This window comes from Juglans regia, chromosome 12 (assembly GCF_001411555.2).
Source record: "Juglans regia cultivar Chandler chromosome 12, Walnut 2.0, whole genome shotgun sequence".
Taxonomy (NCBI): Eukaryota; Viridiplantae; Streptophyta; class Magnoliopsida; order Fagales; family Juglandaceae; genus Juglans; species Juglans regia.
In genome coordinates, this window is record NC_049912.1 from 6,466,398 (window position 1) to 6,484,804 (window position 18,407).

General features: G+C 36.7%; 1 protein-coding gene across 1 annotated transcript; it reads right to left on the bottom strand.

Moving 5' to 3' along the window:
• Window positions 1–11,121: 11,121 nt before the first annotated feature.
• On the bottom strand, window positions 11,122–18,115 carry LOC108985913 (abscisic acid receptor PYL9-like). The gene is made up of 3 exons (XM_018958384.2): window positions 17,768–18,115; window positions 16,795–17,010; window positions 11,122–11,905 (listed from the first exon to the last, which is right to left on the bottom strand). The coding sequence occupies exons 1-3, from the start codon at window positions 17,891–17,893 to the stop codon at window positions 11,690–11,692; spliced, it is 558 nt and encodes a 185-aa protein (XP_018813929.2). The 5' UTR covers window positions 17,894–18,115; the 3' UTR covers window positions 11,122–11,689.
• Between the last annotated feature and the right edge of the window lie 292 nt (window positions 18,116–18,407).

The window sequence follows — 18,407 nt, forward strand, 5'->3', positions numbered from 1 at the left end:
GTTTTTACTGCAACAACAATTTTCAGTAACACTTTTTCCCAATGATATTTTCTTTTTCTTTTTTTTTGTTAATTTGTTCTTGAAATTTTTTGTCAATTATTTTATTTCTTAACAATCACATTTTTAAATCAAGTCAAGCAGTCATTTTAGTAATATGCTCATTGGTTGTTTCATGGCTTTTAAGCATAGCACTAAGATTTTTCCAAGTCATCGGTTCCTTCATTAGCTAGTTGGCTTATACTAGGCTTTGAATTAAACAACTTGCTACAAAAGCATAATCCTCTATTCAAATCTTTTGAATACACTAGTCATTTTCTATCAGTCATTTTATTAATATGCTCATTGGTTGTTTCATGGCTTTTAAGCATAGCACTAAGATTTTTCCAAGTCATCGGTTCCTTCATTAGCTAGTTGGCTTATACTAGGCTTTGAATTAAACAACTTGCTACAAAAGCATAATCCTCTATTCAAATCTTTTGAATACACTAGTCATTTTCTATCATATTTCTCTCCATTTAATAAGTTTCGTATATAATATGTAGTGAAAAAATGTCTAGAGTTCTGATCATCCTTTGGAAAATTTATGTCGCCATATCAAATTGAACCCTTTTTCTACTAATAAATCTCTTAATTTTGTATCAACTTGTTTTCTAAACCTTGTTTTTACCATGAGTAATGCTATACACCACATTCACATTCCACCTTCATCTTATTATGTAATATGTGACACATTTATCACTATTAGATGATTCTTAATAATCCAATAAAGAATCATCTAATAGTGATAAATGTGTCACATTTTACATAGCGGGATGAAAGTATGAATATGATGCTGTAGTGTATAAAATTTTCTAGATGCTCTCTCTCCTTTGTGTATCCATATGTATAACATCTCATTTGAAGTACTAACTGCGCATGTTGTGGTCCAGTACGGTGTTTTCTATAAGCTGAGCTTTCCAAGGAATTAACCTGCTCTCCACCCACATTGTTATATATGTTAACCTCGACAATAACCATCATGCTTAGTCGAGGGCGGGTGGCCTTGTTTTTATATACATAGAGTGATGCAAACAAACAAGTGAAGGATTCCATGTAGGGTTCGTAGGGTTGGAATATGACAACTACTGCATGAAAATAAAAAAGTGGAGAATATGCGTGCACATTTCATGCAGTTTGATTACTAAAACCCTAAACCTAATTGTTTATTCTTATATATGTCACCTCCCACCTACCCTTGCTCATCATTCTCTCTTTTTAATTGATTAACGACTAATACTGGCTTTAGGAGAAGGTAAAGGGGTTAAGATGCAGCACATCGTACGTACGTACGTGCAGTAGTTCCAATGCATTTTCTCACAGCATGCAGAAAAACTTTGTTCACAGATTGGTGATCGATCTTCATCTTTCCTTAAGGTTGAGGACTTGGGGGTAAGATGTGCCAAAATCTTCAGTACCCGGATTTCTAGTCATCATTTTCAGTAGTTGGATCTATTTCTCTGTGACAATGATCTAAACCTTAGGTTTAAGTTTCACCGTTACTTGCTACATGTGGCATGACAACGTTTGATCTAAAGCAGTCCTGAGAAGAATGATAGATTAGCTTGATTGATATGAATAGCCAAGGGGTTAGAGATTTTGCTTGATTAATTGTCATGAAAATCAGTTAGAAATTTATGCTTTCCTTCGATTAATATGGAGATTAGGATCACCGAATTGCATGCTATGCTTAGATTCATTGAGGTAGTAGATCATATGGTTAATTAGATCCCTAAATAATATTCTATGCTCTCTTTTATAGACTAACTTGCTTGGCCACTTTAGGTCCCCCCACCTCCTTTCCATTTGGTTTGAGATATATACCTCTTACACATATTAAATGTTAGGGAAGAGTGGGCGCACTAATTTGTATTATCGAACTATTAAGAATTTTACATTTGAGAACTGCTACAGATACAAAAAGATTACACAAAAGTAATCTCACAAACTGATTATGTGAATTCACGTGATACGTTACTTAAGTAACTTTACAATCTGACGTACTGTACCAAGCCACGTCAGTTTATGGATTTACTTTTGTGTAATTCCTTTGTGGCTAAAGTACTTCTCTTTACATTTTGCACCTATCAAAACTATTCATTGTACTTTCAAACTACTAAAACCTGACACTTTACATCTTGGTACAATTATAATGGTTAAAATGAATAAAAACAAGTGACGTGATGCAATCTTGATTGTTAAATCTTATAAATGGAAGGTAGAAAGATTCAATTTTTTTATAGTTTGGAGTGCAAAGTATGAGTTTCGATAGTTTAGGGTGCAAAGTGAAAACTCTAATAGTCTGCAAGTACAAAGCAAAGTTATCCCTAAATACTATTAATGTTCTCGATCACGCGCGCACAACGACGTACATCTTATTCTAGTATTAAGTTTCTAGATTGCAAGTAATTAAGGCCACGATCGTGGCCTAAAAATAGGATCTTGCTCGCTTACTCTTGTTGAGTCAAGAAAGTCAAAATTCAATATTGTTCTGATCTCCATGTATGGATCATGATCTTCAAGGTACTGGCTGCTCACTCCCCCTCAAGGGCTTCCAGCCTTCTTCCATGTTTGCAGACTTCTTCGCCAAAGCAAGCACTTAGCTAGGAGGGCTAGAAGCCCTTGGTGGGGTGGGAACAAACTGTCCCTTGCCTCAAAGGGTTTAGTTCGTGATTTGAGACAGTGACAAACAAAAGCGATATTACTGATCATCATCATGTCCTATTTTCCTTTCAGCTCGTCATCAAGTATGCTCATCTCTTTTTTATTGTGCTCGTTTGATCATCAAATTAAGCACATATCTTTAATTTGAGCAGGATTTAATTACAAGCTAGACGAGTATTTTTCAGATGATTTTCTATCCAAAAGAGAGGAACAGAATTCGTAATTGCGTTCAATTCATGTCAATCCTTATAAATCGGTAATATAACATGCTTGTGTTTTCTGTCTAATTGACATGTTTTCATGCATTTCACTTGAGATAAAAGTGTCGTATTGAGGTAAGACAGAGATCTCCAGGAGATAATACAATGTCCCTTCATCAAGCCACTCCATAACACACTAACCCATTTGAAAGGGCCAAACAGCCACTTCATTAATGACCCTTTATGGCCGGGCTTAATTGCCCAACTCATGTTATGGAGTTACATGTGTCTCTTTAATTTAATGTAGCTGATCTTAGGTTGAATACGTGGGTGCTACTCTAATTTTTAATACATAACACAGTCAACCACTGATGAAGATGCAATCGAATGAAGAAAAGACGGCCAAAAGATTGTGAACTTTGATTTAGAACTTCCAACTGAATGATTAATATTGAGCACTATATGCGTATCTAAAGAAAAATGCTCAACCTTAATTCCTAGTTCAACTATAGTAGAGGCTCATTTTGGACATATCATCACCCTAGTAGCAACTTCCGTTATAAGTTGATTGCAATACTACATAAAGTTTTACTCAAAACTTTTTAAGGCAACATGTCAGTATTTGATGCACAAAATATATATTTCTTCAGGTCAATTTTATTCCCTCAAACCATTAATTATCTCGTTGTTATGTACACCCACATTTTAATTCAATAAAGTTCATCAAACTATTGATCACTAATTTCCTTCATTAATTATGTCTATTTAATTGGACTGAAAATAACTTGTAAGACGATTTTCACACAAATCAAAAGATGAAAACAAATTTAAAAAATCACTAAATGTGAGAGAGAATAAAAAAATATTTCTTAATTTAGAAAAAAAAATAGAACTAATTTATTAATAAAACAGAAACTAACATTTGTTACACGCTAATAGAAATGGGAATGAACTTACTTCGAAGGTGAGAGACCTTCAGAGGAATGGGAAGAAGAGAAGGGAAATTGAGAGAAATGGATATTGTATTCAACATGAGGAAAAATCCCATTTACCCGAGAAGTTATACCCACTATCTCTGTATCAAACTCTAAGAAATTATGTAAAACTACTAGTGCATATAGCTAAGAAGATTACATACAAGTAACTAGTGGGCTTAACAGGCCCATGAACCTACTGGCAGAAGCCCTTTCAAATTATTAAGGTATAATAAGAACTAAAGAAATGATAACAGGATGACAAGTACACTAGGCTCATTGAGCCCACGGAATCATCCAGCCAAACACAACCCCATATTGGCCCAAACCCTTCTTAGCCTCTTAAGTTTCCCTAGTCGTCCTTCACTTCAATTACTCCCTCACTTCAGATCATGCCCCTTTCTCCATCCAAACCCTAAACCCTTGCACTATGCCTTTGGTACCCTGTTTACCTCTGCTGCCCATAAGCCCAAGTGTGATACAATGCCCCCGTCTTCTAAAACATATTGCTCAAAAGGTGCAGGAAGGTTGCTTTGAGTTTGTAGTAGTTCTCCCATGTTGCTTCCTCTTTCTTTTATCCCTGCCACCAATCTGGAGATCTTTTACTTGCTAATGTTCACTTGTCTGACCCTATGACCCAAAACCTCTTCCAATTCTGGTTGTAACACACTGTGCTGATCGAGTGGGGTTAGTTGGGCCACGGCCGAGATCCCTTATCCCAAGCATTTCTTAAGCTGGAAAATGTGGAACACTGGGTGGATTTAGGTTGTGGTTGGGAGTTTCAACCCATACGCCACCTCGCTTACCCCATCATCGATCTGAAAGGGCCCAGAAAACCGAGGAGCAAGGTTCAAGTTTCGACGTTGGGCTACTAATATCTTATGATACAGCTGGAGTCTCAGGCAGACCCAATCCCCTTCCTCCAAAGTTTTTTCCTCTCTCTTAAAGTCAACATTCTTTTTCATCCTCTCGTGAGCTCTATGCAGGTTATGGCGAAAGAGTTGGAGCATGAGGTCTCAGGACCATAGTGTAGACTCCACCTCCTCAACCATACTAGTACCGAGTGTGTAGAATATTAGTCTAGGAGGGGGGTATGCATACAGACTCTCAAAAGGGGTCAATTTAGATGAGGCGTGTGGACTGGTGTTGTACCACCATTCGACAAGGGGTACCCATTTAACCTGATCTTTAGGACAATCACCCACAAAACACCTGAGATAGGTCTCTAAATTTTTGTTCACAGCTTCTGATTGCCAATCAGCTTAGGGGTGGTAGGCTATACTGAAAGCCAACTAGACCCCTTGGGCCTTGAACATCTCCTTCCAAAACAGACTAGTAAATATACTATCTCGGTCAGAGATTATGGGCTTGGGCATCCTGTCTAGTCTAAACACATGTTTGATGAATGATTGGACCATAGTCTTAATTGAGTAGAGGTGGCCCAAAGGTGTAAAGTGGTTGTATTTGGTCAGTCGATCCACCACCACCCACAATGTGCTAAATCCATCAGTAGTTGACAACCCTTCTATGAAGTCCATGGTGATGTGTGACTATGGTTGAGAAGGAATGGGTAGGAGTTGTAACAATCCCCTCAGTAGGGAAGTGTCAGTTTTCTGTAACTGGCTAACCTCACAACTATTAATAAACCTCTTGACATCAGACTTCATGCCAGGCCAATAAAATTCCCTTCTCATCTTCTAAATAGTTTTGTCAAATCTAGAGTGTCCCCCTCCAAGGAACTTCCATGTACAAACTGTAGTAGCTTAGCCTTATACTCTAGATTGTGAGCAATGTATAGTTTGTTTTTGTGAAATAGTAGCCCCTCCCTTATAGAATAATGTTGATTCAATTGCCCTTGCCTGCACTTAGCCACCAGCTCTTGTAGATCAAGATCATTTTCATTCCCTTGTTTAATCTCTTTCATCCATTCCAAAGATGGCACACTTATTAAAGCCAAGGACAACTCATCTTCCTTACGAGACAGAGCATCAGCCACTCTGTTTTTAGGGCCCTTCTTATACTCAACAACAAAGTTATAACCCAACAGCTTACACACCCATTTTACTGCATAGGGGTCCGTATTTTCTAAACTAGGAGATACTTCTGGTTGTAATAATTAGTTTTGACCACAAAGGACCTCCTTAAGAGATATGGTCTTCATTTCTAAATTATAACTACCAATGCATACAATTCATTCTCATAGGTCGACAGTGAAAAGGTCCTACCCTTAAGGGTTTGACTCAAGAAGGAAATTGGTTAACTTTGCTACATTAACACAACTCCCACTCCCTTACCAGAAGCATCACACTGATTATAAAGGTCTTGGAGGAATATGGAAGAGTCAACACTGGTGGTTGTGTGAGAACCAATTTTGGCTCACAAAGGCCGCTCTAGCTTCATCATTCCGCTTAAAACTATTTTTCTTTAACAAAGCAGTGAGGCCAGCAGCTTTACGGCCATACCCTTTCACAAATGTCCTGTAGTAGTCCGTGAGGCCTAGGAATCCACTTAGGGCTTTTAAACTTATGGGTTGTGGCCAGTCCAACATGGCCTTCAACTTTTATGAATCTACTCTTAACCCTTGCCCTAAGATCAAGTGGCCTAGATACCCTAACTCCATGCACCCAAATTTACATTTAGACCACTTTGCAAATAGCTGGTGTTTCCTTGGAAGCCCTACAGTCAATTCTACATATTCCAAATGCTCCTCATCACTCCTACTGTAGATCACTCTATCATCAAAGAAAACCAACACAAGCTTCCTCAAATATTGCTTGAAAACCTCATGCATAAGGCTAAAAAATGTAGATGGGGCATTTGTCAGCCCAAAGAGTATGACTAGAAATTCGTAGTGGCCCTCATGTGTACAGAAGGTTGTTTTGTGCACATCTTCAGGTTTTACCTTGATCTAGTGGTACCCAAACCTAAGGTCCAGCTTAGAGAACCATTTGGACCCACTTAACTCATCAAGCATCTCCTCCACCACTGGTATAGGGAACTTGTCCTTCACGATGACCTAATTTAGAGCTTGATAGTCCACACACATCCTCCAAGACCCATCTGTTTTTCTAACCAACAGCATTGGTGAGGAGTAGGGGCTTTGGCTAGGTTAGATTACTCCTATGTGTAGTAGCTCTTGAACAGTTTTTTCAATCTCATCATTCTAAAAGAATGGATATCTATAGGGCCTCACTGACACTAATTTGGTTCATTTGTAACAAGTTTATTGCATGATCACGAACTCTGTAGGGGGCAAGCCCCTGAGCTCTTGGAATACATCCCCAAACTGCTATAATACTTCTCTCAGAGGTTCAGACATCTCTTGTTTTTTGGTATGGTCTTCTTCCTCAATCAATTGCAATATTAGTCCCTTCCTTTCTAACTTGTTCATTTTTTGCAAGGACTTTCCTCAAGGAGTTGGGCCAAGGCTATCCCTATCAAGGTATTCTACCCTCTCATTACAAACTGCATTATGAGATGTTTAAAGTACTGTTGAACACTCAAAACCAACGTCTGTAACCAATAACATTATTATACTAGTAGTGATGTGCAATGGTGTGCATAGTAGTGTTATTTTTCTAACCAACGGCACTGGTGACATGGTCCTCCAAGACCCATCTATTTTTCTAACCAACAACATTTAGCTGTCCCCAACATCTATAACCATTGCACACCCAGAACCTGTCACATCTAGCTAGTTCTAAGATAAACAAAATCCATGGTGAAAGGAAAGCCTTGTATAATAACCTTCACTCCTAGCCCCTTGCCTTCACTGAGTAACTGGTTCCCCGTTTGCCACCTCCACCCTCACCTTTTCATCTAAACAGATAGGGAACTTAAATTTTTTTTGCCACAGAGGGATCTACAAAACTATGGGTGCTACCTGAATCAATAAAGATCATAGCCCATTGTCCAGCCACCTTGTCCTTGGATGGGAATGAACTCACTTCAAGGGTGAGAGACCTCTAGAGGAATGGGAAAGAAGACAAGGGAAATTGATATTGTATTCGACATGCGGGAAAATCCCTTTTACATGAGAAGTTATATCCACTATCTCTATAACAAACTCTAAGAAATTATGTAAAACTACCAGTGCATGTAGCTAAGAAAATAATAGGCAAGTAACTAATGGGCTTAACAGGCCCATGAACCTATTGGCAGAAGCCCTTACAGATTATTAAAGTATAATAAGAACTAAAGAAATGATAACGAGCTGACAACACCAGGCTCACTAAGCCCACGGAATCATCTAGCCCAACCCCGGCCCATACTGGCCTAAATCCTTCTTAGCCTCTGAGTTGCCCTAGTTATCCTTCAGTTCAGTCACTTCCCCACTTCAGATCGTGTCCCTTTCACCATCCAAACCCTAAACCCTTGCACTGTGTCGTCGGTAGACTTGGTATCCTTGTTACCTCTGCCACCCTTAAGCCCAAGTGTGTTACAACCTTTCGAGCAAAAAATTGAAACCAAGAAGAAATTAAAGAATAATTCTAAAACAAAAAAAAAATTAAAAAGAACAATTTTTGAAAAAAAAAATAAGACAAATTAAAAAAAGGATCAGATGAACGTAAGAAAAAAAGGTAATGGCCTACAAGAGTGAAAATAAATAAATAAATAATGCTTACAGCTAGCTTACCCGTCGGCTAATTACACAATTTTAGTATATCCAACTCTACTTCAATTTTTTTACTTATCTGTTGCTCATACTAATTTGAACTCTCTGCTTTTTTCTCAAGTGCATATATATATAGCAGATAATAAAAAATATAGTGGGAGGAAATCTCCCTTGCCAAGGGTCAATATATCGGCCTATTCATTTACCTCTCATTTGGTCACCTCTTTATAGAATTATCAAGTAAAATATTTCAGCTGCAAAATAATAAATATTATAGCAGCATATAATTGACTGTATTATCAACTTATCTTGGCCAGCTATTATTCATTCATTTATCACAACTATTGTCTGTTTCAAATTAGTTGATATTTTGGGCTTGTTTGAGGTTGCGTTAAGGGTCATAAAAAATGTTTAAATAGCCTTAAAAGCTCTTTAATAATAAAATTAGGTTATTTGAATATTACATATTAAAGTATCTTTTAATCTCTAGAGTTTAAAGTAATAAGTTATTTAATGATGTTTTTCTTCAAATATGTTTTTCTGAATAATGTAGAATATGGTTACAATTACCGGTACACTGAAAACCGGCCGGTATTGACCGAAACGCATCGAAATGGCCGGTATTTGATCCGTTACAAAACACCTATCTCCCCCATGCCGGTTACTGGTCCAGCACAATAAATACCGGTCGTATCGGCCGGTATGACACGATATTCAAAACCTTGGATTTTTCTTTTTCATTATACTTATTGAAAATCCTATTAGACTATTTTTCATTATTATTTGATTATAAGATTTTATTTCTATTAAGGATATGGTTATAATCTTTAAAAAATCAAATGACTTTTTATGTCATTTCTATCTCATAAAATACTTTTTTTAATGTTTGAAAATGCTTTAGACATATAGTTACCAAACAATAAATAGTTTTTTAATAATAGAACTTGCTACTTTAAACTCTATAACTATAAACCTTAAGCTAAAAGCTATATTTACCTACTCCAATTCCAAACATCCACAACTTATAATAGGCATAGTGTCTTGAGCCAAGGCTAAAACCCAATTAACTTCATTTAAGCCCACCACCGGATATGCTAATCAAGGACAAATACTCATATAAATAGTCTCCAAATGCCTACTAGAATATAATATCTTGTCCAAAGATTCATTGAACTTTTTAGTGAGATTGGAATTTAGGCTGTGGCTCAAATCCTAGTTAAGAGAACTCTTGTTTGAACACCACACTCCTTATTTGAATCAATTTTTATAATTATGTATTTAATAAAATTATTGGGTAAATTTTCTATAGGTTATAATGGGCAAGGAAAATGATCAACTTGTCTTTCAAAGAGGAAACAAGTTTTAATGCAATTAATAAGCACAATAAAAGTGCTATCAAAAAATAACGTTGGAACATATATGATTATGATGAATCAATAAAACATTCTTAAAGAACAAATCACACATAAAATGCAGAGGCAGATAGTATAGAAGGAGTTGTGCTATATAGAAGTCTCACAGCCTGCACACCACTTTAAAATATGAAATTTTATCATTTTACCCTCATATTTCAAGAGAGTAAAATCACACATGAAATATGAGGGTACAATGATAAAATCATATATTTTTAAGTAATGTACAGAAGTGTGAGGCTTATGTTAAAATTTTTCATATAGAATAGTCGGTTAGATTTCTTCTTTAAAACAGCAAATCACGTATATAAGTGCCATTATTATTATTATTATTATTATTATTATTATTATTATTATTATTATTTTATAGCAAGTGCCATTATTATTATTATTATAAAAATGCCCACAAAATACTCTTAGATTTGTTAGACACGTTAAGGCAATTGTACCAAAGGAAAATACTAAATGTATTTAAGTAAAATTTATAAAAAATCTTACTTTTCCACATGTCAGTTATTGATATGCTGAAAATCATGAAATTTGAATTTTGAATTTAAAAAAAAAAAAACTAACAAAATAAGTTTTGTAAATAAAACTGTAAGTACATGTAGCACTATTCTTGTACCAAAACTACTAATATTTCTCTTTTTCTACTATTCTGAGTTCATTTTTAAGCATATATATGTATCCAAAATGTAAAACCTGAAAGGCAGCAATAGAAAATAGACTCGGAAAAAAAAAAAACAAAAAATATGGCAATAAAAACATGAAAATAAAATCATGTTAGAATACGGATCGGTTCAAAAATATCTAATTTTCCAAAATATTAAACTTGGGGTCGAGAAGGTCGACAAACAAATAGCATATGTATTGTTTTGGTTTTGTCAAACCAAACCAGCCCTGAGAGAATGTCAATCCATAACCTACAATCTTCTCATGTATGTTGTACCTTAAAGCTCAGTTTGGATTGAGAAACACTCTCAATCCATCTCATATTATCTCATTATTACAACACATAAAATACAATAAAACAATTCAACTTTTTCATATCTCAAAATAATAATAATATTAAAAAATAATATTTTAATAATATTTTATTCAACATTTAACTTTCATCTCAACTCGCCAATGTTTCTTTGAAGCAATAGTATAGTTATACCGACTGTTTCCAAACCAATTAAAAAACTTTCTATAAAAGATATTCCTATAAAGCCCAAATCAAAGGAATCTATAGAAAGATAAATAACATATTATTTCCATCTACAAACACTAAAATACAGCATCAATGAAATTTACGATAATCTATTACAAATACAAAGCATATACAGCACAAACGAAAAAGTGCTACACAAGGGTTCTCTCCTCAATCCTCCCTTTTCCTAGACACTGTTAAGTAAACCAAGATAAACCCAGGTCCGCTGCACCACTTTTCTACATTACTAGGTATAGATGACCATAGTAATAATTAAGTACCACCATGCAAAAAACCCAAGAAATATAACAGCACAAAGAAACTTTCCCACATCCATCCACTGAGACCTAGCAAAAGCATATGATCCTCATGTTTGGACATTGAAAGAGAAGCCCAACAAACAAACAAACAAGAAAAAGCATAAGGAAAAGAGACTGAGATGGCCCCTGGGAGATGGAAAAGCAACAGCCAGCACTGAATCCAAAACTTCTGAGAAAATGGAAGGATAGCTCCTGCCAATCTCTAGACCGCATCAGTATCAAAACCCTCCAACCGCGTAAATTTAGTTGCACACATCTACCCCATCCTCAGATGCACTAATAGTTGATAGGTTCGGTTCGGTCCTGAACAGCCATCCTCTCTGAGACATCAGCCAAGGATTTGAGATTGCACATGATTAAAGCCTGGACAAAGTAACACGTCTCATCCTTAGTGTTCCCATCAGGCACATCCACCATAAATGACTCAATTACCAGTGTCCCTGGCCTGCCATCAATAACCTCTGGATGAACTGTAATGACTGATGAGTAGTTCTGCAAATTTAACGAACAATTTTAAGCTCTTAGTTGAAGCATAACTACTGCAGCATGAGAGTTTTTGTTTCCATGTAGTGAATGAAAATAAGCAATCAATTTAATACCCTTACCAGAGAATCTAAGTCTACATCTTATGTAATGGCAGGTACATCTTATAGCAACATAGAAAATTAGTTTCATTTGAAAATAATTTCAGAGAAAATCATTGGCTTTTCACTCTTTAGTGGAGACTAAAAAATGTTTCAAAATGTTTTCAGGCATTGGTTGGGATGCATATTATTTACAAACTACCACCACCCAATCTCTATTTGTAAACTACCATAAAACTGGTTTGGACAAGCCCACTCAAAGGATTTAGATGTGGGCGAGGGGGAGAGCAGTTTGGAAAATAGTTTTCGCCTCTTGAGAGGGATAAGCTATTTTACACCCCGGAGACTTAATTTTCCTGTTGACCAACCAAACAGCTATTGTTAACTTTAATTTTCTGTTCCTGCCAAACAAATGAAAAGGTGACAACGTTTTCACAAAAAGTATTTTCAACCTAACAATACAGCCTAAGCTCACAAAATTATGTAATAGAAGATCTGAAAGGCAGCCAAATCTACTAAAGTAAGTAGCGTCTCTTCGGGAATAAATCTCAACAGAGTTTAGATGTCACAATTTTCTGAACTTCTCATATATTATTAGTGTTCAAAATCATGGAGACAGGATCAAGAATGCATTAAAAGGATGGCAACACATCTCAGCTCCCATGTGCTTTATCGACCATAACCAAACTATACTACCAAACAATGGCAATAAGTAAATTAACTCATCAAAAGAAGCCTCCTTCTAGTGGGTAACCTTAATCCATTGCAGGAAGCATAATTAACGTACTTTCAAAAATACCCAATAGATGCAACCCATCCAGATCAAATTCACAATGGTAGATATTTTTTTGCCTTTCTTCACTTTTAGTATTTTGAGATATATGGCATAATTCACTCAGTGAAATAAAACTAGGCCAAGCGATCTCCAAGCTTATATTAACTGGACCTGTAAGCTGATAAGCGATGACATGGTTGCATATCCGACATGGTCTGCCATCTAACAATTATTCAAAACCAAATTGCAATTTTGCAAAGAAGAATGGCTCAGCAAATTTCATATGGGTTCAAAAGTTATGACAAAGAAAACAGAGAGGCATTATCAAGTAGCAAAAGCCAGTATGATATTCATCAATTTTCTATTGTTAGTAATCAGTCACTGTAGCTATTTTTTTCACTAGTAGGTTGTTCATCAAACAGTTTTTCAGTTACTTCCAATGGCATAATGTGTTCACAAGTCGCAGAATACCAAGGGATATTATGCCATTTATCAATCCTCATTTGTGAATTCAGTTATTGATCTACACAAGTTCATATTCTAAGTTCTAGGCAGTCAAGCTTACACGTTTTGAATGATTATCGCCAGATATCTATCCAGCAAGTGTACCTATCAAAAAATAAATATCTATCTGACAAGTGTGCATTTAGAAAAAACAAAAGACGTGACCCAAGTACAAAAGATGTAAGCCCTAAGGGTTTGCTCAAGCGGTAAGGCCTTGGTCTTGGTGGTATGCTCCCAGCAAGTCTAAGGTTTGACCCTTGAGTGCAAACAAATTGTAGAGTCCTCATTCCCATTGGTGTAAAGCCAAAATTTAGCTGATCCTTGTGATGGGACACATTACACTGGTTCAGGTTTAACCAGGTAAACGTCATGCTGCATTTGCAGTTTCCGGATTCCTTGTCATCAAAAAGGTACAAAAGAAGTATTTAAGAGAAGCCTTAACTATAAATAGAAAAGGCGGTAAGAAAATAAAGAAAACTCAGCCCCTTAGAATCTAAAGAAGCTGCCCAAAGGAACAGAGTAATGAAAAAGAAAGTTTTAACCTCCTCCATCATCTGCTCACAATCTTTAAAATTTCTATTTTTTATTGGCACAGATGTCTGGGAACAGCATCCCAACTAATCCCAGTGGTGCACAGGCTCTCGGCAAACAATCTTTAAAATTTCTATCATTCATCTACTGCCAAACTAGACAGATAGGTATCATCTTCAACATTGCTGCAATTTGTAGGTTGCCATATAATACTCTCCAATTGGCAAAAAGGTCTACTATTCTTCTAGGCATCACATAATCCAAAACAAATCAATTGAAAAATTCGTTCCACGAGGCACTGGCTATCTCACAATGGAGTAAAAGATGGTCTATAGATTCTCCATTCTTTCCGCAACAAAGCACCAATTTGTTACAATGATATGAATTTTCCTTACGGTATCCATGGTGGATCTTCACTAAGAAGGCTGTCCAAAATAAAAGGCTGCTCTTAGAAGCGCTTAAGTCCACCAAACACTCCTCCAAGAGAAGAGTTACTATATATCATGAGCACCTTATAGAAAAACTGAACAGCAAACTTCCCTTTCTAGTAAGGGGTCCAAAGAATCTTATATGCACCTCCAAGACATAATCTAGTAGAGTACAAGAGATTGAAGAACTCTGCAAGGCATCAACCTCTCAACCATAAGCAGCTCTGAAAAAACTAACATTCCATTAAAGGGAGGCACTAGAAAACTCTAATAGATTGGTCATTGAAGCATCCCACACACGTGCAATACAATAAACCTCTGAGAAAGCTTCCTTGAGGGTCTTATCACCATACCTTAAGGCATAAAAAATCTAGTCCTAAAGCCATTACCCACCTCAAGTCTAGCACAACTAAGAAAGGAACCCCTTCCTTTTTTGATAAGTAAGAAAAGAAGCCCTTCCTCTATCGATGTTTATCCTCATTTGGCCTATGAAAGATTATTGCATTTATCTGTAAGAAAATACACTACAACTCAACCAACGAAAAAAAAAACTCCACACAATACAATACAATCATTTACATCTCAACAAGGTAAACCTGCTCTATCAATTGCTAGTAAAGCCTTTCACGTCTATTGGAAAATCAAGCCAAGAAAAATGTTTCGTACTGGCACCATAAGCATCAACTTTGGCCAATGCATCAGCAACCAGATTAATATCTCTAAATATATGCTCCTTTTAAGCAATCAATGTCGGGATTAACAATAAGATCAGATCCCATGCCTCTCTTGAACTCCGTGGCACACACCCTCTTCTATGAAGCCAAGCTTCACATCCCTAAATTGTAGCTTCCAACAAAGAATTAAACCATCTAAGAAAGCTTTTACTTCGGCCATGGTGTTAATTCCCTCCCCACAATGAGAAGAAGAGGCTGTTACAGGCTGCAAATTTACCTTATTTGACACCACCCACCCAATGCACAACCAAATTTAGAATCCCCTAAACCCTAGCAAGCGAACTGCAATCCCAAGCTTCATGCAGATCAGCTACAAGACTCCTATTCTGAGCCTCTGAACCAATGTGTCTCTTAGCTCTCAATTGAAGAGGGGTCTTCGTCAAAACCACAGGTTCTTTTAGTTTAGAACCAGCAAAGTTAGGCGGGGACTCCAACAACCCTTTTCAAAAGCCTGGACGGGTCACGCAACCATCAGTCCTTTTCCTTTGTTGCTCATCACCCTTTCCCTTCATCTATTGTGCCTTTGGCCTACTAATCTCAAGCAGTTTGGGCTCATTCCAACTCAAAGAAAGCTGATTAGGCACAAAGTGAGGCCTTGAAATTCCACATAGGCTGGAATGTGGGTCTGCTCGTGACAAGTTCCACACTTTATAGCAGTGTCATTTGCTACCTTATATTATCCAGTTGACTCATCAATACACAGAGGGCACCTCGTATTCTCTCTCCAGTCAAGTAGTTCCAACAAGAATTGCAGGCTTCTATAGCTTCTGCCATTTTTGCATGTCAACCAGCGAGCTTCAACAAGTCTGTCACAACCAATCCAATGCCTCTTTGCAATTCAAATTTGCCTCCTTTGAAAATCTGTGATGTGCATTTTGTCAAGTGCACTACAGTCCTCTACTTTGAGACTGTTGTTGCATATGACTTACAAAGACCTATCCTTGAGTTACAATTACCATTCAATTGAGTAAACTACTGAGAGCCATGATTTTTTATGTTTAGGCATAATACTTTGAGCTGAAAGAAAGGGCCTAAAAACTTTGTGCTGCCCCATAAGGAAATTTCCTTACCCTTGTACCTTAAAGCCTTTTGGTATCACAATATAACATCTCTAGTCGCCACCTCCATACTTTGTGATTGCTAGATTTTGGCCATGAGCATTGGAGCTTCACTGGGTGATATAAAATTTGTTTCCAACAAAAGATTATTTCACATATTAAGACTGATTCTTCACCTGCAACATCACTTCCACAGTTTCTTCCAGCCACCATGCACATCACACTAACCTCACCATCTCTCTATTTCTTCCAATGATGGTTCAAAACTGAAATCCCTACCTCCAAAGAGAACTCAAAACACATTCAACTAAAGCAACTCAAAAAACTCATTACTTTTTTTTTATAGGTAATGTATCTCCTTAAAAAGTGCAAAGGGATGCAACCCAAGTATACAAGAGAATCCCTATTCAATACATTTTCTAGATACACCATATTTCTCTCACATTATAATTGAAAATAAATTAAACGAGACTGGGAGAGACCAGTAAAACTAAAAATAAGAAAGAAAGAGATATATCACCGGCTGAATCACCAGACAGCCATCAGAGAGAGAGAGAGAGATCCAGAAGCCTAATATTTGAAAACATATTATAGATGAGATTACAAGTTGTCATCCAAGATACATTCTGAAGCACCGGGAGAATTCAGTACATACTATGAGAATAGATAAATATGATTGATTTATTAATGAAAAAACTTAAATTCCCACAACGAAAAAAGCTAAAAACTGTAAGCAAAGAACAAATAAGATGTTGAAAAGAACCTACCCTGAGCCTGTGATCGCCACCGACAATTCTGATGCCAAGAATGTGCTCCTCATCATCAAGAAGTTCCAACCTCTCAGTGCTTGTCGTGGCAGGAAGCCCAGATTTAACATTTACTTCTCTGACGCTGCCAATAGCAAAGTCTCCAGTCACCTCGCACCTGCTAACAAAGGGCTTGTACTTCTGGGGCTGATCAAATCTCCTCACTAGGGACCACACCTGATGTAAGGAAAGTCTCATTAACAGCTCAATAAGCTGATAACCAACAATCACAAAAAGTCAAAAAGTAATTATCCTATTCAATTAAGTATCTGTCTACAAGTCAACAACCATCCTTTCCTTGCGGAAAGGAAACGGAATTTTGAATTCTTGATGGCATAAACCTAGTTGAGTGGACTTTGTTTTCCTTAGGTGCAAACTAATGCGAAGTCTAACATATTTCAATATTGAATCTTTTTCCTTTCCTTTAAATGTAAATGTAAGGAATTACATAAAAGATTTTTATCTTTAAATGTTCGAACCCTTAAACATCACCTAAAAAAATTCTGCATCCATATTCTACATGAATCTTAAACTACCTAAAAGGTAAGCTAATCACCTTAAATTCCTCTAATTTGACAATAAAAACTCACGTTTTGAGAAAACCCGGAAGCAAATCACCCATCATGTACAATAATTTGCACAAATCTGAACCGCTTGAGACAAAATCAAATTGAAAAAGCATCCGCATATAAAGATAGAGAAACCGAATTGAAGATGAACAAAGAAGTAAACCAGAAAAAAGAAAAATAAGGCACCAAACAAAGTCATTCAAAATCAAAATGAGTTACCCAGTTCTTCAACGACCCACAGAGTAAAACCCCGTAAAAATGCTCACAACAGAAGGTGGGGAGGCATATAAAGCAATCATCAATGGCATCCATTTCGAAAAGAAACCAAGGTGAACATCTGATGGGACAGTTGAGACTAAACTTACGAGGTGAACAGGCGCTTTGATGTGCTTGACGAGCACTGAGGTGCACTGGTCCTCCCTGGGCTCGTGCCTGTGGTGCATCCCTATGTAGGGCGTCTCCATTGCGCCACACGCATCACCACCGTTCATTTCGATACTCGACTCGATCACTCTCTCTCTCTCTCTCTCTCTCTCTCAGTCCTCAACAAATTTTACCTCCCAGAATTTAGCAGTGGGTTCGAGAAAGAGAGAGATAAGCTAAGGGTGAAGCTTTTGGTTTTGGTTGCAGAGGGAGTCTTCGTTTGTGGTGTAAAGAACAAAACAACCTTAGCTTGTCTTAGCTTGGCAGGCTTGTCTATAAAATCTTCGAATGCACCCACTATGTTTTATTCTATTTTATTTTATGCATAAATCTGTTGTTTGGTAGGTGGCGCCGGCGGCTTGTTTTCTTATTGAAAAATGATATTACGTAAGTTTGTTCACTCAAAATCTTCTTTCCATCAAAAAAAAAATAATAATTAATTTGTTCTTTTTAATTTTTTTATTTAATATATTTGTATTCTTTTATTTCTTAAAAATATTTTAAAAAAATAAAATTTACACTAAAAAGCATGCCAAGTGATCAAGCTTGAACGACATAGCAGCACTGCACTACCCTTTCTTA

What these genes read in the sequence shown, in the direction of transcription:
- LOC108985913 (XM_018958384.2), bottom strand. Translation starts at nt 17,893, where the DNA reads ATGAACGGTGGTGATGCGTGTGGCGCAATGGAGACGCCCTACATAGGG. An exon ending in TCAAAGCGCCTGTTCACCTC is followed by an intron (nt 17,011 to 17,767) that starts GTAAGTTTAGTC and finishes TCCTTACATCAG; the next exon opens with GTGTGGTCCCTAGTGAGGAG. An exon ending in GTGGCGATCACAGGCTCAGG is followed by an intron (nt 11,906 to 16,794) that starts GTAGGTTCTTTT and finishes TTAAATTTGCAG; the next exon opens with AACTACTCATCAGTCATTAC.